Below are 26,221 nucleotides of genomic sequence, written 5' to 3'. Positions count from 1 at the left end.
TGATAATGAGATCTCAACCCTATACCTCTATCCAATATAATAAAGTAAACGCATAACAATACGTACATTAAAATTCAATTCAATTCAGGAGAAGTCTTGAGTCCAATGTCAGAAGATGTAACAAAAGAAAATAAAATGACAATAATACATAAATAACAACAGACTACTAGCAGTTAACTGACATGCCAGCTCCAGACCTCAATTAAACTGATTGAAAGATTATGTCTTCATCATATGAATATCAGGCACAATCCCTCCCGTTAAAAACATGTATTATGAAAAATATGAAGATGTTTGTATCAAAGTATTATTGCCTTTTGAAGTTTGCATCAAATTCTTTTCAAATGGTGATTATTTGATATTTTTTTCAAATGCTGATTATTTGATATTATTTTTAAATATTTTTTATAGTGGACTGTTGGGATGGTCCAGACAGCTACCCAAGTATATTTCATGGTCACACATTGACGTCCAAAATCAAATTCTTAGATGTGATACAGGCTATCAAAGAACATGCTTGGACAGCTTCAGAGTAAGATAAACATGCAATAGTTGTTATGAAGAAAATGAGATGTAGGGTGTATGTCAATTTTATAACCACAGGGGAAAAAATCTAAATCAAAAGACATATTATTCATTGTAATTGTTACACACAGTCTTATTACGTTACTGTTATCTTCTTTTTCTTTTATATCATTTATAAATTGACCAGAAAATTCACAGTATTAGGAAAGACACACATTGGTGGAACAATTGCACAATTGACTGTTTCAAATCTAAAGGACTATGGGTAATTTCGTTGTTAGTATACACCAAATTGAAAATAATGCTACGTCATTTGTTGGTTTTTCAATTTTTTGGACGCTTATAACCAAACTAGACATTTTTGGGATACGATTGCTTTTAAACAATCTGTAGACTTTTACCGTTGACTCAGGGCTCATTCCCTCACGTCAACCGTTTTATTCTAAACATTCAGCAACATCTCAGATTCATATGATTGTCTTGCTTTAAAAGGTAAAAACAAGCAAAAGGATTGAACATAAACAACTTTCCTGTAATGTTCTTCTCCTAATCTTCATGTTTGATTTTTCTCTTGACTTATATGCGTGTTTTTAACAACACGGAAAATCAGAATTAAGCAGTATTTATATTTAGTGTTTTTATAAATTTAGAAACACGTCAGAGGGAATTCCCCAGTTTTGATAAATGCGAGAGTTCTTTGAATTCCGATAATTCTATTTCTGTCATATAAGAACTGAAGTGGAGTTTTCTATATTTTACCGTTATGAAACTGATACTGTACTCTCATAAAGAAATTGAGACACATTCATCATATCATAAATTAAATAAACGTTCTAGTTCCAAATCGCAAGTCGCGGGTTTGTTTATGTATGAATGCGCATGCGTATAGTTTTCTTGATTTCAAGGGGTATCCGATTGAGTGGTTGTTCTGGATTCCCCGCTTATTAATTAATTTGAAACTCATTGGATTCTTTCTATGTCTGCCTGCTATTGAGGGTTTAATATTGTTGTTGCATAATTTAAAATCATATGCATCATTTAAATTAAAATCAATGAAGTTTTACCTATAACACCCCTTTAGCCGAAATGGAGACTTCCATATTATCGTTTCGAGTTGTCTCCCTTTCAGAAGTATTTCCCGTCAAAATCGTCGAGAAAAAATTAACTCGTTAGATGTCGATAAACGTCGTATTATATTAAGAAGGATCTCAATTTAAACAGAGGAGTGTGTACGGAAGGATTCATGCCCCCTGACCCAAAGGAAATTAATTATTAAAGAGTTAGAAATGGGGTTCCTCCTAGAATTAACGGTGATAAGATACGAAGTGAATAGTCCGAGATTACTAGGAACAAGTAAAATCGGCACCTGGTTAAATCGGCATCTAGTCAAATCGGCACCTATTTAAAAGTCAATTTGGCATCCAATAATATTTGATATAATATATGGGACTGGGAAATGGGGTTCCTCCTAGAATTAACGGTGATAAGATACGAAGTGAATAGTCCCGAGATTACTGGGTACAAGTCAAATCGGCACCCATAGAAAAAGTCAAATCGGCACCTGGTTAAATCGGCATCTAGTCAAATCGGCACCTATTTAAAATTCAATTCGGCATCCAATAATACTTGATATAATATATGGGACTGGGACTATTTAAGTTTGTAATTTAAGTATACTAGCATAAAAGTCCCCCACGGTCCCAGCTTGTCTGGCAAATCAGCCGTCGGACATCAGAGTAATCTTGAACTATGAAGTGAAATACCTTCTCTCTCTCTCTCTCTCAGTGACTGCTGTGGAAAGTAAACTTGGAATTGATAGCACACAAATAAAACACAATAAGTACATTGCTCGTACACTTGTATCCGGGATTAGCTATTTTTAAAGTTGAGTAACTATTCAGATTTATATTACCTTTGCATGTGCAGTTGAATTAGTTTTGAAAATAATACCGTATCCAGCTGTACCAGGCCTTGCCGTCATAAAACTTTCGAGTCAGTTTTTTTGTACTCATACTCGAAAATCAACCAATGAAATTGCTTGATTTCTTGTTTCGAGCATGATTTTTGTGCTCCAAGCACTGAGCAAAGTTTTATGCCTTCAAGGCCATAGTCCAAATAATTATGACGTCTTGGAAGGCTATTATATATTTTTTCTTTGAAGCCTTACTTCGACGTCGAAGTAAGGCGTCAAAGAAAAAAAAATATAATAGCCTTTTAAGACGACATAATTATTTGGACTATCAAGGCCAGGGCTGCCAAAAATGCGTGAGACTCACGCATGTTCATGCTTTTTTGCAGCAGTATCCTTGGATCAATTTTTTCCTCTTTGATCTTTTCTATTTTGGCCAAATCTCACGAATTTGCTTAATGAAAAGTTGGCAGAACTGCTATACATGTGTCAATGAAAACTATATGGCAATCGTATCCCTCAGAGCATTCTGCTCTTTGATTATGCCCCACCTACGATAGTAGAGGGGCATTATGTTTTCTGGTCTGTGCCTCCATTCGTCCGTTCGTTCGTTCGTCCGTCCGTTCGTTTGTCCCGCTTCAGGTTAAAGTTTTTGGTCGAGGTAGTTTTTGATGAAGTTGAAGTCCAATCAACTTGAAACTTAGTACACATGTTCCCTATGATATGATCTTTCTAATTTTAATGTCAAATTAAAGTATTGACCCCAATTTCATGGTCCACTGAACAAAGAAAAAGATAGTGTGAAGCTCAGGTTAAAGTTTTTGGTCAAGGTAGTTTTTGATGAAGTTGAAGTCCAATCAACTTGAAACTTAGTACACATGTTAACTATGATATGATTTTTCTAATTTTAATGCCAATTTTAAAGTATTGACCCCAATTTCACGGTCCAGTGAACATGTAAAATGATAGTGCGAGTGGGGCATCCGTGAACTATGGACACATTCTTGTTGGTGTACAATTTTGAAAATGTATCCCAGAATGCATGAGCTAATTGAGAAGTTCTGATAACAGTTCATTACAAAAATACTATTATCTTCCAAATGTTAATTAAAAATTGAAATATTGAATTGAATGTTTGATTGTACTTTTTTTATCCATAGTTACCCATTAATATTGTCAATAGAAAATCATTGTGGATTAGGGCAACAAAGAAACATGGCCATGGCCTTCAAAGATACATTTGGAGGTAAGTATAAATAATTTTGCCTTTGTTTAGAAATATCCCAGAAAGGAACTAATTTTTTTCAGGAGTTAAATTAAGAGGGAAACCACTTATGATTAGTTAATGATATTTGGTACACAGTTGTATTAGCATTAGCATATTTAAAGGAAAATTTTTGGCCCTGTACTTCTAGTCATGGTTCCTTGACTTTTAATATTTACATTTTAATTTAATAATCAAATTACAAAGAGGTGAGACCTATCTCTGAGTCGACCACTTTTTAGCTCACCTAAGTGAGCTTTTCTCATCACTTGGCGTCCGGCGTCCATTGTCTGTCATCGTTAACTTTTACAAGAATCTTCTCTGAACTACTGGGCAAAATTTAACCAAACTTGGCCACAATCATCACTAGGGTATCTAGTTTAAAAAATGTGTCCGGTGACGCAGCCAACCAACCAAGATGGCCTCCATGGCTAAAAATAGAACATTGGGGTAAAATGTAGATTTTTGCATATATCTCTGAAACCAAAGTATTTAGAGCAAATCTGAAAAGCAGTTAAATTATTTATTAGGTCAAGATCTATCTGCCCTCAAATTTTCAGACAAATCAGACAACCCTTTGTTGGGTTGCTGCCCCTAAATTAGTAATTGTAAGGAAATTTTGCAGTTTTTGGTTATTATCTTGAATACTATAAATATAGATAGAGATAAACTGTAAACAGCAATAATGTTAAGCAAAGTAACATCTACAAAAATTGTCAGTTGACCCCTTTATGAGTTATTGCCCTTTATAGTCAATTTATAACCATTTTTCTAAAATTTTAGTAAATTTTAAAAAAATCTTTCCTCTGAAACTACTGGGCCAATTTTAACCAAACGTGGCCACAATCATCATTGGGACATTTAGCTAAAAAATGAGTCGGCTGACCCCGCCCATGAACCAAGATGGACGACATGACTAAAAATAGTACATAATGTAAAATGAAGATTTTGGTTATCGGCCCTGAAATTTTTAGACCAATCCGACAACTTTTAGTTGGGTTGCAGCCCCTGAATTGGTAATTTTAAGAAAATTTTGCAGCTTTTGATTATTATCTTGAATATTATCAAAGATAAGGATAAACTGTAAACAGCAATAATGTACAGCAAAGTAAGAACTACAAATAAGTCAACATTATCAAAATGGTCAATAGACCCTTTAAGGAGTTATTGCCCTTTATAGTCAATTTTCAAAAATTTACAAAATTTTTGTAAACTTTACAAAGTATTTTCAAATGTCACTTCTGGACCAAATTAATAGAGATAATTGTAAGCAGCAAGAATGTTCAGTTAAATAAGATCTACAAACACATCACCATCACCAAAACACAATTGATATGCACAAAGACCAAGGTGAGCAACACAGACTCTTTAGAGCCTCTAGTTTGAATTTTCATGCCTCGTTCTTTTATGCTATTATCCCCCTCTAAAATTTTCCAGATAAGACCTTATGATATAGATATACTATGTTGAACCTTAAATGGTTAGAACTTTATGTCTTCATTTCAATGAGGAGCCATGTATTATGTATCAATTGCTTATTTTAAATTGATCAATCAACACTTTTAAAAAGTTTTATTTGTATGATAAAGGTCAAAATTTTTATGGCAATACATGGATAAAACCAGAGGGTTCCAAATATCTGACAAAAATTCACAAATTAGAAGAGCAAACATTTTTATTTCATTAATATTTGATTACTTTTCTTCAGAGGACTTGCTAATGGATCCAGTAGAACCATTGGATATGTCAAAGTTACCTTCTCCTTATAAGTTGAGGCGCAAAATTATCATCAAGGTAAGTTTGAGTCTATTTCACTTGAAAGTTTATAGATTAGTATTAAGACCCAATAAGAAAAACCTTTCATTTATTACCTGCTACTTTTTTAAAAGGAAAGGTAACTTATTATTCAGAGGGAAAAGGGGCAAAGGACAAGACCATTTAGGGTAGCCATAATAGCCGAATATAGGTGCCAATTTGAATATGGATTTACTGAAAATATACCATTATTGTTACATGGGGTGACAAAAAAATATATGTACAAATGTGGATACATTTATTTTTGTTGGTACAAATTTTTTAATGGAATGAGGAAAACTTGCATTTTTGTGGATTTTTAATTTTATGGTTTTTGCCAAAGTCTGCAAAAATTCCTATACAAAATTTTAAATTGTTAGACATTGGAGTGCTTGGTTCCTGGGTTTACACATATTCATCAAATTTGGTATTGAGGAATAATAAGCAATCCACAGTATCGGATTTCATAGTTTCCTTTTTTTTTGGTTTTTGTGATGAAATTAGGAATTCTATACTTCAGAGCCTTTTATATATGACTATGTGGTATGGGCTTTTCTTATTATTGAAGACTGTACAGTGACCTATAGTTGTTAATTTCTTTTTCATTTGGTGTCTTGAGGAGATTTGTCTCATTAGCAATTATACATCAATTTTTTTATAAGCTCATTTTCTTGAATCTTGTTGCATCTTGGGACTCATCTGTCTAGAATGATTTTTGTGAAAACCCTGATATAAATCATGGACAGTGATTTGTATTTTGATATACTAGTGTATTGGGTCACTTAAATAATATAATTTTAACAATACCCTTGTTCCTGGTTAAGTCTAATTTAAAACATATTGTCGATTCTTTATTTATGTAAATTTTTAGATTAATCTTGCTATTATTTTATCACCAAGTCTCATAGCGCTTCCGCCTCCTTTTATTTAAAAAGCCACAGAAAACTTACCCCGTATGTATGTGATTATTTGTTGTTTAAGTGTATAGATATGCATGATCAGGGCAGAATCTGTGTTGTTTACATATATAAGGTTTAAAATAGGCACCATTTTTTCAGTTGTCTTGTTTTGTAACCTCCCTTATAGTTTAATGGGTTCACAGAACATCCCCATGCATGCATCTATTGTAAATTCTTAATGTATGTAATGTTTGTAACCATGTTTATCTATTTAAAGATGGTAAAAGTCATTTCCCATTGATGTCGCCATTGTAACACTCAATTCCTATAAATATAACCACTCTCGGCCAGATTCCGCATGCATGTGACCATTGTTACCCCCATTTCCTATGCATGTAACTATTTTAAGCCTGATTCTCATGCATGTAATTATTTTAAGCCAAATTCCCTATGCAGGTAACTATTTTAAGCCGCCTGATCCCCAAGGAATGGAACTATTTTAAGGCTGTATCCCATGCATGTTTCCATTTAAAGCCTGTTCCCATGCATGTAACCATTTTAGACCTGTTCATATGCTGTTTCCCATGCATGTTACCATTTAAAGTCTGATCCCCCATTCATGTAACCATTTCAGGCTGTTTCCTATGAATATAACCATTTTAAGCATGTAACCATTTTAAGCCTGTTCCCATGCATGTAACCATTGTAAGCCTCTTTCCCATGAATGTTTCAATTTTCAGCCTGATTCCCTATAAATATAACCGCTATTAGCATGATTCTGAATGCATGTAAGCATAGTAACCCCCATTTCTAATGAATATAACCACTATAAGCACTAGTTCTTATGCAAATTATCACTGTAACCCCCTGTTCCCTATGAACATAACCATTGAAAGCCTGATTCAACATGCATGTGACCATTGTAACCCCATTTCACTATGCATGTAACCCCCATTCTATTATTACACAAGAAATTGTAATTTGTTCCTTCATGAAATGTAGAATCCCAGCTCCCTTCATACATTTGTCTTAAATGTAACTTTGTAAAGTAGCTGTAACATTAACTTGAATGGGGTTACATAACAAGAGGACTTTAATGATGTGGTGCACAATTTGATACTTATTTGTTTTTATTTCATTTTTAATTCACTTTAATTATTAAAAGTTGTGTTGAGTTTTGATAATAAAACCTTAAATCAGTAAATAATAACCTGCAATCAATCAAATTCCCTTTATAGTGTTCAGTTTTACATTCACAGATGTAAGATAGCTGGTTTAATTATCTGATTCAGTAACATTTTTTAGCATCTTTAGGGGCAATGATAAACTATAAAAAGTATAATATTCAGTTGAAGTCCCATCCCCAATGACATCGTCTTTCCTAAGACTTGGGCATGCTATTTACAGTGATTTGTTTTTCAAAAAATATTCAAATTTGTGCTCAGGTTGGTTAGAAGGTAACCCCAAATGGTCAGTAATATCTGTTGGGATTTGATGTGAGCTTTCTAGCTCATTGTTGAACACAATGCAGAGTAATTTTTGATTTTATAGTTTTACTTGAGTTATATTTATTCCTTTACATCATGCTATTACTATTTTCTTTCACAGCATAAAAAGCTACCGCGAGAGGGAAGTGAGGACCAATTTGTTACTGTCAGATCGTCAGATGAAAGTAAGTATGATAGATATAAGAAGATGTGGTATGAGTGCCAATGAGACAATAACTCTCCATCCAAGTCATAATTTGAAAAAGTAAATCATTAAAGGTCAAAATTTATGATATTTTTATCATCAAATGTTATATTAAAAAAGTCAGCAGCAGTTTTAATAACTTGGATCCCTTGAACTGAAAAAATGCATTAAATGTTTTAACACACATTAACGGGGTACAGAACACATAAGAAAGGAAACTTTTTAGAAATATGATGAACATTTCAATCACACACTATTTGAAGAAAAAAAATCAAGCTTCTCAATGATCAATGCCTGTATACATGTACAGCATAGAAATATTAAGAAATATCAAAGTTAATATTGAAAAATACAAAGGTTATGACCAAGAAATATCAAGGTTTAGATCAAGAAATGTACTCAAAAACTTCATGATGAATATTGTTATTGTCAGTTCTCATCCTAGTTTACAATTTTAATTTACTGACAAGTGAAAAATTATCTGAAAAAAAAATTTCTGGTGTTTTGAATTTTTGCTCCTAAACCAGATATTATGGATTGGATAAACTTAGTGTAATGTACAACATATGAATTATAAAATGGAGAATGGAAATGGGCAATACGTCAAAGAGACAAAAACCAGGCCAAAGATGAAAACAGCCAGAGGCCATCAATGGGCCTTTAACACATTGAGAAAACCCCCAACCCAAGGAGGGTTTCAGCCTGCCCCTAATAAAAAATGTGTACAAGTTTAGATAAAATGGACATCACACTGAACCCTGAAACGTATAAATGATCTAAAATAAAAGACTAACAAAGGCCAGAGGCTCCTGATATATGCCTTTATGCTGCTATTATTTTACAAGTCTTTTTTATTCATAAACAGTCAGTGATGCAGCTTATAAAAGTTATGCAAGTAATATCAGTAGTGCCTTTAAAACAAGTCATGTGACTTATGCCTTACCGTGTGACATTTCTATTTTAGGAGACAATGACATCAGTAGTTCTGCCATTAAAACAGGTGTACTATATCTAGAGGATCCGATGGAGCCTGTAAGTGTATATAAAGTCATTGGTTTATTCTCTCATCGTGTTTTTTTTAAGGAATAAAAGACATCTGTTTAATTAAAATGAACTTTAATACTGGTTTCTGAAAATTTTATCTTCAACTTTCCTGTTTGATTAGACAAGCAGGTTTCTGTTTGGAACAGTTTTTGTTTATATTGTGGGGAAAGTGTAGAAATTGGATTAGAGTGGGGTGCTCATTTTCGTCATAAGTTTCCATGTTTTCTGCAGTTTATGTTCAAGTCTTTAAATTTTTGCAGTAAACTGATATTTCTATATGAAGATAACATCAAAAGCAAAATATTCTAAGCTTGAAAAAAGTGTTTCTTTGAAGAAATTCATCTGAAAAGTTAGATTAAAGGCTATTTGAAATTTCATGAAGATTTGTCAAAGGGAGACACATATTTGCCATTTTTACACATCTATTTAAAACCAAATAACTGCAGCCTTAAACAATATCAATTTCATTATAGATGAATAGCAGACATTTCAAAGGTGTAAAGAACTGAAATTTAGGGTAATCAGTCAAAGAATTACTTAGAAATACTTCTTTGAAATCATGTTTTTCATTCAGGGAATTGGCCAAAAAACATTGTCTGTTTTTCGGTCCTGTGCGGAAAGTGCAGAAATCTTGTCTAAGTTTAAAAAATAATCATATTTGTTATAAATATATAATTTGCCAGCATATTTCTTCCATTTCACCCATCCTTTGAAGTTTTTACACCTCAAAATCATAACACAGTGAAATTCTGTCCCCTGCAATTATGCACACCCCACTCTAGCTATGAAATATTTTACAGTCGTCAACTGGGCGATTGGATGATAAAATATATTTACCCAGCCTAAATTCTGATCTCCTTGGGCAACTAATAAGTTTCATCCCTGATAATAGCCCTTGAACTACAGCAACAGCAGAGACATTCGTGTCTTCTAGTTTATTAAAATTGCAATATGCAAGGTATGAGGATTTCTATGAGTCAGTAGTGTAAACTATTTGTATATTTCAAAAGGTAGAAACCCTATCAATATCTTTAGCAATAGGTCAACTATATTTGGTGTATGGTATATTTGTATGGTGTATATGTCTGTCTAACAGGATTTATCTGAACCCGTCCTCATTGTCATAAATCTTAAAAAATGTTAAGTTAATGTGATACTTGTAGTAAAACCTTTATGTTTAAGACTTTCCAAAGTAAGGTAAGTAAAGTAGGCAAGACTTTGCAGTGTGTGTAATCTTCTTGATTTATAAACTGTTTTTGCTTTTAAACAGCTTTTTTGGTAGGTTCTGCTAGTAAAATTGTGATTATAATACTGAGTCCTTAAAAGGTATCTCTCATCTATATAGATACAAGATACCATCATTGATATGGTGAAGTTCATATGCCCATTGAATAAAATGTATTTCTCATTATTTGAGCCTAATTATTCCCTTATCAAATTATAATATGGTAATGAAATGAAAATTATATTTTAAATTTGTGTAATAAAAATTATGTCTTTATTTAATTAAGGAATCAAAAGTAAGTCATTAAAACAGAAATAAACATGCAACATTTCTAATCTACTGATTGTCTCAATTTCTGTAACTTCTGAAATTATTGAAAGATTTATATTAATATCTATTGTCATACTAACATTGAAACCTTTATCACTCATCAAATCTTACAGAATATGAATAAGGAGTTCATTTTAATTTTAATACTTGCATGGTTTTTGACAAAATCTAATTTATAATATAAGACATTATTTCTATAACAAAGGATTTCCAGAACCTGTCTCTCTCTTAACAAAGTAACAAATTGACAGACTAGAGTCACTGAAATGAGATCAATTCTAATTTGTATGCCCCGCCTATGACATTTGGGTCATTATGTTTCTGATCTATTAATCTTTTATTTAGTTCTCCCTGTATCATGTAAATGTAGAGCTAGTTTACCATGAAGTTGTAGTCACATCTACTAGAAGTTCTGTACTTATAGATTTTCGTTGATCATCTCACTGAGATTGATTTTCTGGCTTGAGCCAGGACGGCGAAAGCGAGAAAAGCAATCAAGTTGAGATGACCAATGATAATCTGTTTATCGCTATTTTACCTATGACGACATTGTTAATTTCATGTCAATTTCATTAGCAACGCCACGTGTCTCCTTTGTTTCTAACGATATTTTTCCATCTCAAGCAAGTAGCATGATATGAAAAAATTATCACAAAAAAAGATCAAAGAAAAATGCACAAAATAACGATAAACATGTTCATTATAATATGGACTTATTTAAGTAGATACAAAAAAATTGTTTTGACAGGGATTTTGCAATTCACTGAATATGGAAATGTGATCGTGTGGGCAAAGCAAGGTGTTCGCTGGTGACTGGACACATTTTCTTGTGTACTAATACGACATTTTAACTTATTTTCATTCTTTGAGCATTACAGAAAAAGCCGAGGGTCTTATTGACCCAAATTACACACTTTTTAACTTCTAGTTGTAACTTATAATTGTGTACCATTTTTGAATTGAGATTGCATGAAATTAGAACCCTACGGCTCTGACTTCATACTTTTCATAAATTTTATAGTTAAAAAAAATAGTGCACGAAGAATTCATTCTTAGATCCTATCCAATAATTAAATTGATGATAAATGAGTATGATTTTGCAATAAAATTAACATCAATCTAATATAAAAAAGAAGATGTGGTATGATTGCCAATGAGACAACTATCCACAAAAGACCAAAATGACACAGACATTAACAACTATAGGTCACCGTACGGCCTTCAACAATGAGCAAAGCCCATACCACATAGTCGTAGACTGTCACATGCTTATTGATTTTAAATAACATTGTTTATGCCCATTTGCAAATGACCTTAACCAGTCAAATAACAATTCTATGTTGCCATTTATTGGAATAATATCCTTAAGACCTATTTGTCTGTCTATTAATATTAGCATTTGTGTCAGTTAAACTCAGTATTTTGTCTTGTTTTGTAATCTTATTCATTCCCGTGCTTTTATTGCTTTAAACATCAAGTTATCTCCCTTTTCAGCCAACTATTTTGGTTTTTGAAATGTTAGAATTTCAAAACCAAGAACATAAACCTATCTTAAAGTTGTCCATGATTTTGATGAGTTATACATTTATAATGAAGAAGTCTTATCTCGTGACTTTTAAACTTTAGATTTCAAATATTTTGGCCACGAGCATTACTGAAGAGACATGTATTGTCGAAATGCTCATCTGGTGCAGGAAAATTGGTACCGTTTATGTTATTAAATGAAGTACAACAGTTAAAGTTATGTTCCTATGTGTTAGATGTCCTAGTGTGCATAGAGTTTTTGTGACTTGGTGTGTATATAAAGATTTTGTGTCCCAAATTAATACACCATATATGCAAATATTTGTCAATTTCATTTATGAATATGATGCAACATTTTTGTGTATTTTGAATCTAGATACATGTAGCAGACAGGCTAAGCATATCTTATTTGGTAGTTACAATTTGTATATTTATATTGTAGGTATGGCATCCTCATTTCTTTGCTTTGACAGCATTTAGATTATTTTATACCAAAGAAACGGACCAAGACAATGATGATGAGATTGATGAAGATTTACTGTCTCAATCTCAAACACAGGTCAGTTTTAGTAAAACAATATCAGAGAATGGAGATTTAAAAAAAACTTTTTTTCCCATGATTTCGGAGGGATGAAAAGGGATGCATGTTATACACAACTGCGTACTATACAAGACTAACTAAGGTAGACAAAAACCTTACAATTAATGACTGCATTAGTTAGCTAGTTAGCATCTAAGTTTTTGTAGAATTTATTTTGAATCGAATAACATATTTTACAATCACTCTTAGACAAAGTATAAACCAATTTGCTCACAAATGATTAATTTAATTGGAATTTTTGTTTCATGTTATTTTTAAAATATACCTTATCTTCAGGGCTTATATAAAAAAAGGAGATGTGGTAGGATTTCCAATGAGACAAGTAAAAAAAAATTCAAATGAAGTGGATATAAGCGACCATAGGCAACTGTATGGCCTTCAACAATGAGAAAAAACATACTGTATGGTTGTTGGCCATAAAAGGCCCAGACATGAAAAATATGAAACAATTCAATTTTAGAAAACTAGCAAAACAATTTATATAAACAAATATGAAAGACATGAACCAACTCCTACCACAGGCTCCTGACTAGGAACAGGCACATTAAGAATGGTTGGGTCGTACATGTTTGTGAGTGCTTATTCCTCCTCCTAACCTGGGACAGTGGTTTAATAGTTTATTTGCATGCTATGTCTTATTACAGAACCAGTCCAGTACAGAATTGCATTACAGTGAGAAATGGTTCCATGGCAAGTTAGAAGGGGGTCGCAGGAAGGCTGATGAGTTATTAAACAACCATAGTTACCTTGGAGATGGTACTTTTCTAGTCAGAGAAAGTGAAACTTTCATAGGAGATTATTCTTTGTCCTTCTGGTAAGATACTTCTACAATAGGGAAATTGTTTCTTCTATAATTTATTGTATTGATGTAGTTTAATACAAACATGTAGAAAAAATGGGCACGTCTCAACTACTTTCTTTGGTAAATAATCAATTATGTCATAGTAAAAACAATATTAACATAGTTTAATAGATGCTATTCTTTACACTTCTCTGAACATTTAAATTTGTTGATGATCTGTACCCAAGAAATCCATGAAAATGTATGAATCCCCTTTTTTATGCCTTTTTATGCCCCACCTACGATAGTAGAGGGGCATTATGTTTTCTGGTCTGTGCGTCCGTCCGTCCTTCCGTCCGTTCGTTCAGGTTAAAGTTTTTGGTCAAGTTAGTTTTTGATGAAGTTGAAGTCCAATCAACTTCAAACTTAGTACACATGTTCCCTATTTTATGATCTTTCTAATTTATTTGCCAAATTAGACTTTTGACCCCAATTTCACGGTCCACTGAACATAGAAAATAATAGTGCAAGTTTCAGGTTAAAGTTTTTGGTCAAGGTAGTTTTTGATGAAGTTGAAGTCCAATCAACTTCAAACTTAGTACACATGTTCCCTATGATATGATCTTTCTAATTTAATTGCCAAATTAGAGTTTTGACCCCAATTTCACGGTCTACTGAACATAGAAAATGATAATGCGAGTGGGGCATCCGTGTACTATGGACACATTCTTGTTTAAAATTTGTATATCATTCTGTTTTCAGGAGACGTGGAGAAACTCAGCATTGTAGAATTAAAACCAAACAAGAGTTAGGGCAGTTGAAATATTACTTGATAGAGACAGCATTATTTGACAGTTTATATGATCTTATCACAAACTACCGACACAACCCAGTACGAGGACAAGATTTCTCTATGCGTCTTTCAGAACCTGTTCCTCAGATTAACAGTCATGAAGGAAAAGAGTACGTCTGTTTTTAGAATGTTAGAATAAGGGCCAGGTTAGGGGTAAAGGCAGCACAGCAGTTTTTTAAGTTTTTTTTTTAATTTGTTTATTTCATGGATAGAATTTATCCTATAATTAAAACTCAAACAAAAACTTTAACCTTTCCCATGCTTTAAACACTCTCCCATGCTTTAAACCATTAAAAATAAATTCCCATGAAACCAAAATTAGAGACTTAACCAGAAATTTTTAACCCCATAAAGATTAATGTTTCTACTGAATTCAATTTTTATTTATTTAAATTGACCATATATAAAAATCTGAAACATTGTTTTCTCGCGTATTTTTATGTTCCTTATGGTGAAAGCTTATTTGGTATCTCTAAAGTTGGCAAAACTGATTTTCTTCCAGATATTGTCTTTTAGAAACATGCAGGTAATGGCAGTTTACCAACTATTTTGAAAAATTTTTTTTTTTATTATCTCTCCTTTTAAATAGAAGAACATCTTTTTAAGTGACAAAGTTACAGTCAGCTTAATTTTCCTAAACTAGGCTGTTGTGCTGCCTTCATTGAAGATGGTGCTCCTTTTATTCATATATACAAACTTGATGAACAGCACAGGTTTACAGGGCTGGCAAGTGTATGGTTTAAGTTGTGAAATTTGTCTTGAAAATGTCTTATTCACTCCTTTCATGAGCATATTATTGCCCTTGCAGAGCCACTGGTTCAAAGCAACATATGCAGCATACTCTAATTCTTGTGCAGCCCCTGATTCAAAGTAGCAGAAATATTGACCTTGCAGAGCCTTTAATTCAAAGCAAAATATGCCTATTTTTCCTGATTACTTGATTCAAAACAGCATATTTTTTCCTTTCAAAGCTTCTGATACAAAGCTGCATGGCTTTAGTTTTGCCATTGCAAATTCTTATTTCCTGGTTATGACAGAGGCTTTAATCTTCTGCCTTTAGTATTGGTAAAAATCTAGCCGAATACTAAAAAGATGTTGATAAATTATTCCTGGCTAATGTATATTTATATCATTTCAGATGGTACCATGACAACATGGAACGTGTAGATGCAGAAGACATGTTGAGACGAATACAGAATGATGGTGCCTTCCTTCTACGACGGGGAGCACAAAATAATTATGCAATATCATTCAGGTATTTTTTAGTCAAATTGAGTAAACTTGTGGTTGTAGGTCTTTCATTATGTCTTTGTGTAACTATATCTTTTGCAATCATATGATATTAAAGAGATGAAGTATGATTGCCAATGAGACAAATGAAATGGAAGTTATAAATTTTGGGAAACTATATGACCCTCAACAATGAGAAAAACCCATACCATATAGTCCACTATAAAAGGCCCCGACATGAAAAGTATGAAACAATTCAATTGAGAAAACTAACGGTCAGTGTTCTCCCCAGGATTTTTGGATAGCGCTGTGGTAAGCGCGTAATTTTCGACAATTCTCAGTAACTTTGTCACGGCGCGCGGTTTGTTTGTAATTGATTTGTTATGTGTTTTTCTTATATTATGTTATTGATGTTTTCTCTTGTAATGATGTCCTCATCATGCTCATGGAAGTTACCCCTTTGTTTGCTAATGTTATGTCTAGATATTTAAGAAGAGTCTTTTTTTCTCTATTGTAAATTCATATAATCTCATATTATCTGTGAAAAATTCCAAGGAGAAGTCTTTTTCCATGATGAGTCTATACCAGACTGCCTACTGGTCCCTCGGAGTTACTTAATACAATGGAAAAAATTGATTCAGAAATAGTAAACCAGTTGATCCCGTGATCCGAAGTGAAAAATAAGCGGGAAATTTGAAAAAAAAATAAGAAAAAAATATAGCAACGCGTTTGCATTGGATAGCGCTGCAGTTAGTGCAATAGAACAGTGGGAAATTGGGATAGCTCTCAAAAGCTCAGCGCTAAAACGGCCTGGGGAGAACACTGAACGGTCTAATTTATAACAAAACAATCAACGAAAAGCAAATTATGACAGACATGAAACAATGACAACTTCTTTTGAGTGATAAAACTAACCAAAAACATAAAAAAAAATGGAAAATGGAAATGAGGAATGTGCCAAAGAGAAAACAACCCGACCATAGAGCAGAAAACAACCCATGTCCACCAATGGGTAAAAAAAAAAATGATGACAACCTGATGATATTTATGTTTGAATAAGGATATGTTGTATGATTGTGCTTGAAACAACTATCCAACATAGTCCAAATGATGATGACACAAATAACTCTAGATCACTGTAAAGCCTTCCACGTAGAACAAAATCAATATTTGATAGTTAGATATAACTACACATGTATAAGTCACTGCCTTCAACAAAGAACAAAACAAATATTTTATTTTTAGCTATGAAATTCCACGTCTTGGCAAAACATGAAACAATCCAAAACAGATGTCATCTAGAATACTTCTTATTATTTGTTTAAATCTTTTTTCAGGGCTGATAATAAAGTTAAGCATTGTCGTATAGAAGTAGACGGCAGATTATTTGTGATAGGAGAAGCTCAGTTTGAAAGTTTAGTGGATTTAGTGCAATACTATGAAAAGAATCCATTATATAATCGTATCAAGTTAAAGTATCCTGTTAACCAGACGGTAGTCGAAAGAAGGGGCTCTGTAAGTAACCATATACATGTGTGTATAATTCTTGATATCAAATTATAATCGTTAATGTAAAATGAAATAGTCAAGTAAGAAAACCATTCAAAAATAACAAGTCTAGAGAGAGGGAGTTATTTTAATTTTATGATTTGATAGTTTGATAAAATTAAATTGACTTAAAACTTAGATAGAAAAAAAATGATATCAAATTTAATTAAGAGAGAGAAAAATAGCAGCAGCCTGCAATTTTGAAAAAAAAGAGATTTCGGTTTAATTTGAGGTTTTTATTTTGTTAATTATCACATGAGGAAGGTTTGTCAAATTATTATGATAATGATTAATTTCAGGTTGAGCGTCCCCCACCTGTGGATGTGGGTTTGACCTATACCAAATCAATGTTAAAAATATTTCAATTAGTAAAAAACGTAATTTTCATCATATGATCGACTGGACTTATTAACAATCTGAATGCCATGAAAACAGAGAGAAAATAAACCTATAAACTATATATTATTAATTCTGAATATCTTTTAACTAGTTTTTTCTTTCAAAATATATTTTCACTTAATTAACATACTTCCCTAAGGAATGAACATTTTAAAATCTACATTTGCCTATTTTTTTAAGGTGGTACCTAACACTACAGGGAGATAACTCTGTAAAATCAGCTGAACGTTTTAATTACGTTGTGTTGTTAAGGGAATATTAAGATTCTCAATGATCAAAATAAGTGTTTGTCAAACTGCTATATAACCAGTGTAATTTTTCTGATAAAACGGTTGGTTCAAATTTTTTGAAATTTTTATATTTTTGTAAAAGGGTCAAAGTAAATACTTTGTCAAAATTTTAAGAAAATTAAACGAGCCAAATTAGTTTTAGTTAAAGTGTTGGGTACCACTTTAAATGCATAAAACATGTATGAACCTTAAATTCCAGGATTCAAGTGTTTCAGGGGGAGCTATGGGTATGAATTACGTGAATCCAAATGACCTTTCCAAGGTAACCGCCTTGCAAGTCATGCATGCATGACCACCTGACGTAGTCCTATATGTATTTGGTTTATGGTTTAATTATATTTGCATGAGAATAGAATGCGTACTGTGTTTGCATAATTTGTGTATTTCTGATACATTTCAGTCTTAAGTATTTATAGTTGTGGTGGAAATTTGTTTATTATATGAATATTCAGAATGCATTATACATTATACACAATGTAATTCAGTTAAAAATTGTTCTTTTTTATGTTGAGTTTATCTTTGTGAATTAGGGTGATTACTAGCAATTTAACGTGATAACGACCCCATCATATAATAAGATCACGGAGGATTTTTCTGATAAACTAATCATAGAGATAACATGCTATAAATGGTGTACGCCAGACATGCGTTTTGTCTTTATTAGACTTATCAGTTAGCTCAAATCAAAAAGGTTCAAATGGTCGAATAAAATATGAAGATGACGAGCATTGAAGACCCTAAATTCTGAAAGGGTTTGCCAAATACAGCTGTAGTAATTTATTCCTGGGGTAGAAAAGCAATGGTATTTAAAAAAAAAAATCAAAATTTTTGTAAACAGTTTATTTATAATCATGACCAGAGTGAGTCGCTAAAAATCACACACATTCACCTGGGAAAATCAACACCAAGATTTCAAATGATATTTAACTGAATCTATCTTTGTGTATTGTAATTTTAAGCAATATTTGTGTACTGTAGTTACCACAAAACATGTACTAAGGCATGCACATTTTTATTCCAACAGACAATGTTTTTTGAGGTTATGTCAGGGGTAGTTATTTCGGGATTATAACTATTCATTTATTAATCTTGGAAGTTCAACTTCTCCTCTACAATACTGCATTTAGAAATATTTATGCTCCATGCTCCATGAATAAATATTTTTGGTATGTAATGTTGACGACCAGGATACACTATACTATGTGGGCAGAACAATATTCTTTAACATAAGTTAACTTATATAATAGAATAGTATATTTTATGAAAAGTAAATTCTTGTTTGGTTTTGATACAACTTTACAACAAAGGGGCCTTAATATCAATAGAGTTTGGAATGGGTGTAATCAGCATTGTATTCAAAAACACTAACAGTAACAAATTTATTCAAATTTTAGAAAAGATTTGTAAAAAGACAAAATTTGAGTGAATGCTTTCAATGTACACAATACTATCAAGTTTGAAGAAACCATTTTCATGTGGTGTGATCCAAATTGGGTCCTGATTCACCATATGAATAAGCTATGAAGAATATTGCTGTTTAATTCTTACATGTTATACATCACAATAAGTATTGTACCACAGAAACCATTTATATGCTAGGAAATTTGCTTATATTTCTCATATCAATTTGAAATTATGAATGTTAGCAGGAGATAGGGTTTGACTTAATATTAGTCAATGAATCATAAATTTTAGTTATAGTTCTTCAAACATGATTTTTTTTTTTAATAAAAAGTATTGACCTCTTAACATTTGAATGGTTTCTGGTATTATCTGTTGTACAAAATATAATTATGAAAACAAATAGTTTGCACAGCTAGTTATGTCAACGATTTATATACATAGCAAAATAAACAGTGCATTCATGGAAGTTGATCAATATGAAAGTTATTATATAGCATTTTCATCATAACATTTAATGACAAGAAAGAACGAAAAAGCGTGTAATTGCGTGTAAAGTGGTAAAAAGCGTGTACACGCCATGTGAAAAAATCCTCGCGTGTAAACCGTTGAAAAAGAGTGTATTACACGCGAATATCATGTCACTTGACATGTATGCGTTGAGAAGCTTAATATTCCCTTTACAACACAACGTTATTAAAACGTTTGGCTGATTTTACAGAGTTATCTCCCTGTATTGTTATGTACCACCTTAATCGAAGTGCAATATACTTACATGTATGCGAACTTAGGCAAAATCATGAATTTGAATATCTACAAATGTACAATGTTTTCTCAATCTTGAAAAAATTGTTCCTCACAAAAATAAAAGAATTTACAGTATTTATCTTACAACTTACATGCAATGAATATATTTTAAATTAAGAGATTGATCTAAAAATAGAAGTTGAGGTAAAATAAGATAGTCTGGATGTTTGCTTTAATCTTTTAATTCTGAAATTTCTACCCTGCAAGCTATTTGATCATGTTGAATTATTGTAAATGCATGTACTCATGTGCATATGATTTAATAGTGAGTATTTGATCAATTCAATACATATAATGAATTTAGTAGGTCTATCCTAATTAGGGCCTATATAAGAACTTCACATTTATTGATCGCTTTAAATATTTGGGAAATCTTTGTTCATCTTTTGGACAAGGGTCAAGCATGATCAATTTGATTACATGTGAAATGATGTGAATCTTCATTTGAAATTATGAAATCTTCATTTAAAATGCTCAAAAGGATAATAACAAACAAATGACTGTATATAGTTTACAATTTCTAAGAAAACAAAAACTTTTATGATGAACACAACACATTTTTATGCATGAAAAAAGCATTAACTTGTGATGCTCAAAGGTTCAGAATAAAAAAATAAGTGTTATGAATGAAAGTGCTTATGTTCTAATCTTGTTTGTTACATTTATGAGAATGATATGGTGGCAGGATGTGGCCAGTTTTCATATTTGTCTTTGATATTTTATGAAGCAGAAATGTGAAAAGATGGAAAATCCCTCCAACCAGGTCTCTGCTCTTTACAGTGTAATGTTTTAGTGCTGAAGCAGAAATGTGAAAAGATGGAAAATCCCTCCAACCAGGTCTCTGCTCTTAACCGTGTTATGTTTTAGTGCTGTCATTTTATGTTCTGTCATTTTTGCCTTCACATTTTCACTTTATGAATATCAAAGACACGATAATGAAATGGCCTCATCATGCCACCATATGAATGAAGTATGGCTAAAATCATTCTCTTGTAGGCATATGTGTACTTAAAATCTTCAATACATTTAGTTCATTATTGCTATACATTTGTCACAATTTATACATCATTTTGGTACTGGTATCATGCCATTTTATACATTTATATTTAAAGCTTCAGCATGCTATGGAATTGTGGTAATTTTTGCATGATATTTGCATGTGCTCGTGCTTTGTAGGTACTTATACCAGATGACGATGAAAATAGTATCTATGGCGATGGAATATATCACAGTCCAAATCAGTTGGTATCCAAGGTAACACAGATTTGACCATGATGCATTTATCTTACTAATTTTCCTTTCATTATTTTTTATGCTCATACTTGTTGAAGTGGAGTTTGTGTAGTTTGTTAATTGTTTCATAAATTAGTTGGGTAGAAAAATAAAAGCTGAATCTAGAATTACACTTTTTCACGGATCCAAAAAAAATAGTAATTAATTCCTGAGTCGGGATAAGTGTTTATCCTGAAATCCTGAAATCCTCCCAAAATAAAGGCTAAATCCTTCCATCTCAAAAATTTCATAGAATTCTTAGAAATAGTTTTCTGCATCTCTTATTTGTTTTGGGCCAGATGAGACTTCTTGACTGTCATATAGAAAACAGGGTAGTAATCTTGTACATATATATAGCAATAACTCTTATTAAACTTCTATGTCATGATTTGTGTCCAGAAATTTATTATTGGGGTTTCCAACATCAATATATGAGCTTTGCCATGACCAATCAAATACAAATGTGTTGCCCCACAGACAGATATCCGTTTTCAGAATTAAAATTTTGATCCATTTAAAATTTTTTTACAACCTATTCTTTGAAATCCTCACATGTTGAATATATCCTGGACTATTTATCAAGGTTTGCAGACATGGGCTAAATACAACTAATATCTTCAGCTTGAAACAATTGAGCATATTGGATATTTGAAATGAAAATTTGTAAGAAAAATGTTTCTGGTCTTGCATATATACAGAACTGCACACTTTAATGCTACCAACAATTACATATTTATATATATTTATTAAAAAAAATCTATTTATGCTTAAGTTATATCATATGTTGTGTAAAAAAAAATCTTTTTAATCATGGTAAAACCAATAGCTTTTTGGAAAAGTTTCAGTTGAAATATATTATTATTGAATGCATTTCATGATTTGAATTATAATTAATATTTATTATCAACTATATCTGAAAATCTGAAAATGTTGCTACTTTATTGATTTTAATATTAACAAGTTTTATACAGGTTAATCGATCTCTGGATAAATAATATGTTTTTCTTTTATTCAAGCAGTAAGAAACAAATGGTTTGAATTTAAATTCTACAACATTTCTTTAAATAATTTGAATTTATTTGCAATTGTGAAAAATATATGCTCTCGAAAGTTTGTACAAATATTGAATAAAAAATATTGTAAAACTAGTACATGTACATTTTAAATTCAAAGTTTCTCTCAATTGATTTAGCTGAAAGTAAAAGCCATAGCAGACTACCAAGCTAACAGAGCAGACGAACTATCTTTCAACAAAGGATCCATTATAACCAATGTCAACAAGGCTGATGGGGGATGGTAATGTGGACCATTTTTATTTTTATAATACTAATTGTAACCTAGCTCAAAAGGGAGGGGGTTATACTAGTTGATCTGTTTCTATTTGTAAGTCTCATGAAATTTCCTAAGAATTTTTCTCAGGAAAAAAATCTGAGCTTTAACAAGTTTCATAGTTAAATCTAAGCATGACAATCTACACCAAAATCTTTTCCAACTACTAGTCCAAAGACCAATACTCCAACACATTTTTTTTTATGTGTCTTTACAAAGTTTTTCAAATACAAGTCTGGAGCATCATACTACATGTACTAATGGCTAACTGTGCAAACTGAGCATGCTATACCATGTGATGTGTTTTCATTGACTTCCTGTTTTATGAACACTTGAAATAGGGGTATGATAAACAAGCAATAAAGCTCAGTTCATCTTGGGTTTTTGTTAATCATAGCAGCATATTTCTTTTCATTAAATGTTGTTTATATTTTGAAAATCCAAATGTGATTTTCTACATGTCATAATCACCTTTATTGACATTAAGTGTTTGAGAGGAAATGGTAATTATCTGTGTCCTGTACTTATATCTTCCAGGACTGACCTTTTCCTCTGATTAAAAGAATTAAGAGCAGAATTATTTTAAAATTCAACATTTTTAAAGAGTACAATGTAATTTTTCAATAACTTTTAAGGTGGCGTGGTGATTTTAATGATAAAAGGCAGAATTGGTTCCCTGAACATTTAGTTGAGGAGCTGGATCTCCCAGAGGAATCAGAAGATACTTCACCATTAGGAGCTCTGCAGAAGGGCTTTATAGACATACAGGGATGCAGAGTTGGTAAGTTTCCTTAGTATTTACAGTGACTTGACTGTTAGTGTTGCTCTCCACCTATTACAACTTATTCAAAATTCTGACCAAATTGCAATTTGTTTTATAAAACCAAACTGTTCAACTGGTCAGAAATTTAAACAAACTGCTGTAGAATATCACAGTCAAAAAAATTAAATGAAAGCTTAGTTTGGACATTTTTATAGCAATTCAAAATTACAACATTTTACCCTTTGCATGGTAATGACTATAATATATCAAACTGTCAGACTGATTTTGTCACAACAACACTAAAGTGGAGTTAAAAGTCTTATAGGATAGTATGTATATTTTATTTTATCACCTTCCCTAGAGAAAAAGATCAGTGGAATTGCACTGGAATACCAATGATATTCCATTGTAATTTCCACTGGAAATTCCAGTGATTTTCAGTGGAATAATTTGGCTGGAATTCCACTGGAACTACATTGGCGTTCCACTGGAATTACAGTGAAAATTCCAGTGTTAGGGGTCATCCATAATTGTCAACCATTTTCCAAAGTGTACAAAACGTACACTTGGGGGGAGGGGGTTAAAAAATCAACATTTTTACCGTACGCTTTTTTTTTTATATTTGCGAAATTTATTTCGTTTCCGTAGGGAAAGTCGATGTATAAAATCAAGAATTGGCTTGGGTGTGTTTCTCTTCTTGTTTCTTCTTTATTATTTTCACTTGATGATATTTATTTCGATATCATAATTCTCCTCAATCCGTTTTGAATGATTAAAAGATCAAGTCATATGAATACTTAATCTTTCAAAAATGTGAACTAGTAAAATTATTTAAACAAAAAGTTTATTTCTCAGTACCCCCGATTGTCAATTTCACCTGATTTATTATAGATCATTATCGTTTCACTCTGTTTAATAAACAAAATCGATGGAAACACTAAATTCTTTGAATGTTTTGATTTTGACAAGACGCCATTTTGTGAAAAGATTTTAAACTGGTCCTTCGATTAATTTCCTTGTAATGTATTCCAAAATAGTAAACCAGTAAACCGGAAGTAAACTTATTTTTCTTAGTATAAGCCTCCTTTAATTAGGAACACCTCCATATGAAGTCTAACCTTAATATCCAATATATGTACACGTTACAGTATATATATACATAAACCATAATAGTGCCATGAATGGCATATTTACAGGGACCTTTTAAATAGAAATACAGGCGGGAAATTTAAAAACTTAAAATGTTTTAAAACATTAATACACTTTTATTGATTGTTGTCTTGAGCTCTGATTCCATCAACAACTGTCAGTCCATACTTTACAAATGCAATATAAACATGCATTTTCCTTTCTTTGATTCTTAACAAAATTTATGTGCACTTTTGTTAATATTTTGCATGCTCTAGGTGCCCTTTTTCATTGGAGTTACCATTCCCACTGTGTGAAAGGGGAAACACTATACTTTGTACTCTTTATTCTGACAAAACACAAGCATCACAGATAGATGTCATCAAATAAAACAGTCAGATATGTTTTAGATTAATATTTTCAATGCAAATTTTTATATTAAACTAAAATATGATAAACAGGATCTTGTTTTTATTAAGAATGATTGATTCTTCTCTTGAAATCTGAAAATGGTTGATGTACACTTTTTGAGGGAGGGTGGGGGGTCTGAAAAAGTGTACGTTTTGTACACTTTGTAAAATGGTTGACAATTATGGATGACCCCTTATTTCACTCATGTTCCAGTGGCTTTCCAGCCAAAATATTCCAATGCATCAAAGGAATTCCAGGGGAAATTACAGTGTTATTTCACTGGTATTCCAGTGGAATCAACTGATATTCCACTGGAATTTCATTGACATTTTCTATGGGGTTGCACTTTCACATTTTGACTGAACAGTTTGTTCAAAATTCTGACAAGTTGAACAGTTTGGTTTTATAAAACAAATTGCAATTTGGTCAAAATTTTGAATGAGTTGCAATAGTGGGATAGCAACACTAACAGTGAAGTCACTGTAACTACGGAAATAAAACACTGTTGAATAAAAGAAAATATGAATTTTCAGAAAATGTGAATGCATGACTCCTCAAAAGAAACTACAGAAGAAATCAAGAAACTTTGACTTCATAATTGCATTTCATCCAATCATTTGCTGAGTACAATGTTTTTTCTATAATTTAGAAATATTTTTCTCACACCGATGGTGAATAGTCAAAATAGTATGAAAATTAGAGAAATAGTAATTACTCATAGGAAACATGAAAAGAAATCAGAATGCAATTGAATATTTATATAAACATTATTCAGAGATATAAACTCTCTTTTTCAGAAACAAGTGGAAGGGCAGACAAACCATTTACATTCATGATCTATACACGTACAAGTCCTCAGCCACTAGAGGTCGCTGCTGATAATGAAAGTGATATGCGGGACTGGATGAGTAATATTGCTAATTGTACACAGCAAACACAACAAACAGTAAGATAGATATTAGTTTAGATTTTTATGCGCCACCTAGGGGCATTATGTTTTTTTCTGTCTGTTCCACTTCAGGTTAAAGTTTTTGGTTAAGGTAGTTTTTAATGAAGTTGAAGTCAAATGACATGAACCGTAGTGCATACGTTCACTATGTTATGATCTTTCTAGTTTTAATGCCAAATTAGAGTTTTTACCCCAATTTCACCGTCCACTGAACATAGAACATAATAGTGTGAGTGGGTCATCCTTGTACTAT

General features: G+C 32.0%; 1 protein-coding gene across 14 annotated transcripts in view; it reads left to right on the top strand.

The window, feature by feature from the left end:
* Window positions 1-26,221, top strand: part of LOC143079807 (1-phosphatidylinositol 4,5-bisphosphate phosphodiesterase gamma-1-like) — a 79,971-nt gene that overhangs the window by 28,917 nt on the left and 24,833 nt on the right. For 11 of the 14 annotated variants that reach the window (XM_076255408.1, XM_076255409.1, XM_076255407.1 and 8 more), the window contains exons 11-26: window positions 412-532; window positions 3,595-3,680; window positions 5,407-5,492; window positions 8,000-8,063; window positions 9,048-9,115; window positions 10,310-10,324; window positions 12,649-12,765; window positions 13,452-13,621; window positions 14,351-14,551; window positions 15,580-15,696; window positions 17,009-17,186; window positions 18,108-18,170; window positions 21,293-21,370; window positions 22,581-22,684; window positions 23,353-23,498; window positions 25,817-25,965. In XM_076255408.1, the coding sequence (XP_076111523.1) occupies window positions 412-532; window positions 3,595-3,680; window positions 5,407-5,492; window positions 8,000-8,063; window positions 9,048-9,115; window positions 10,310-10,324; window positions 12,649-12,765; window positions 13,452-13,621; window positions 14,351-14,551; window positions 15,580-15,696; window positions 17,009-17,186; window positions 18,108-18,170; window positions 21,293-21,370; window positions 22,581-22,684; window positions 23,353-23,498; window positions 25,817-25,965 (1,763 nt within the window). The remainder of the gene's footprint in view (window positions 1-411; window positions 533-3,594; window positions 3,681-5,406; window positions 5,493-7,999; window positions 8,064-9,047; window positions 9,116-10,309; window positions 10,325-12,648; window positions 12,766-13,451; window positions 13,622-14,350; window positions 14,552-15,579; window positions 15,697-17,008; window positions 17,187-18,107; window positions 18,171-21,292; window positions 21,371-22,580; window positions 22,685-23,352; window positions 23,499-25,816; window positions 25,966-26,221) is intronic. The other 3 variants (XM_076255399.1, XM_076255400.1, XM_076255401.1) reach the window with 3 other exon arrangements.

The sequence above is a fragment of the Mytilus galloprovincialis genome, chromosome 6 (genome assembly GCF_965363235.1).
Source record: "Mytilus galloprovincialis chromosome 6, xbMytGall1.hap1.1, whole genome shotgun sequence".
NCBI lineage: Eukaryota > Metazoa > Mollusca > Bivalvia > Mytilida > Mytilidae > Mytilus > Mytilus galloprovincialis.
The sequence above is the reverse complement of the archived record's forward strand: the minus strand, read 5'-3'. Positions and strand labels throughout refer to the sequence as shown.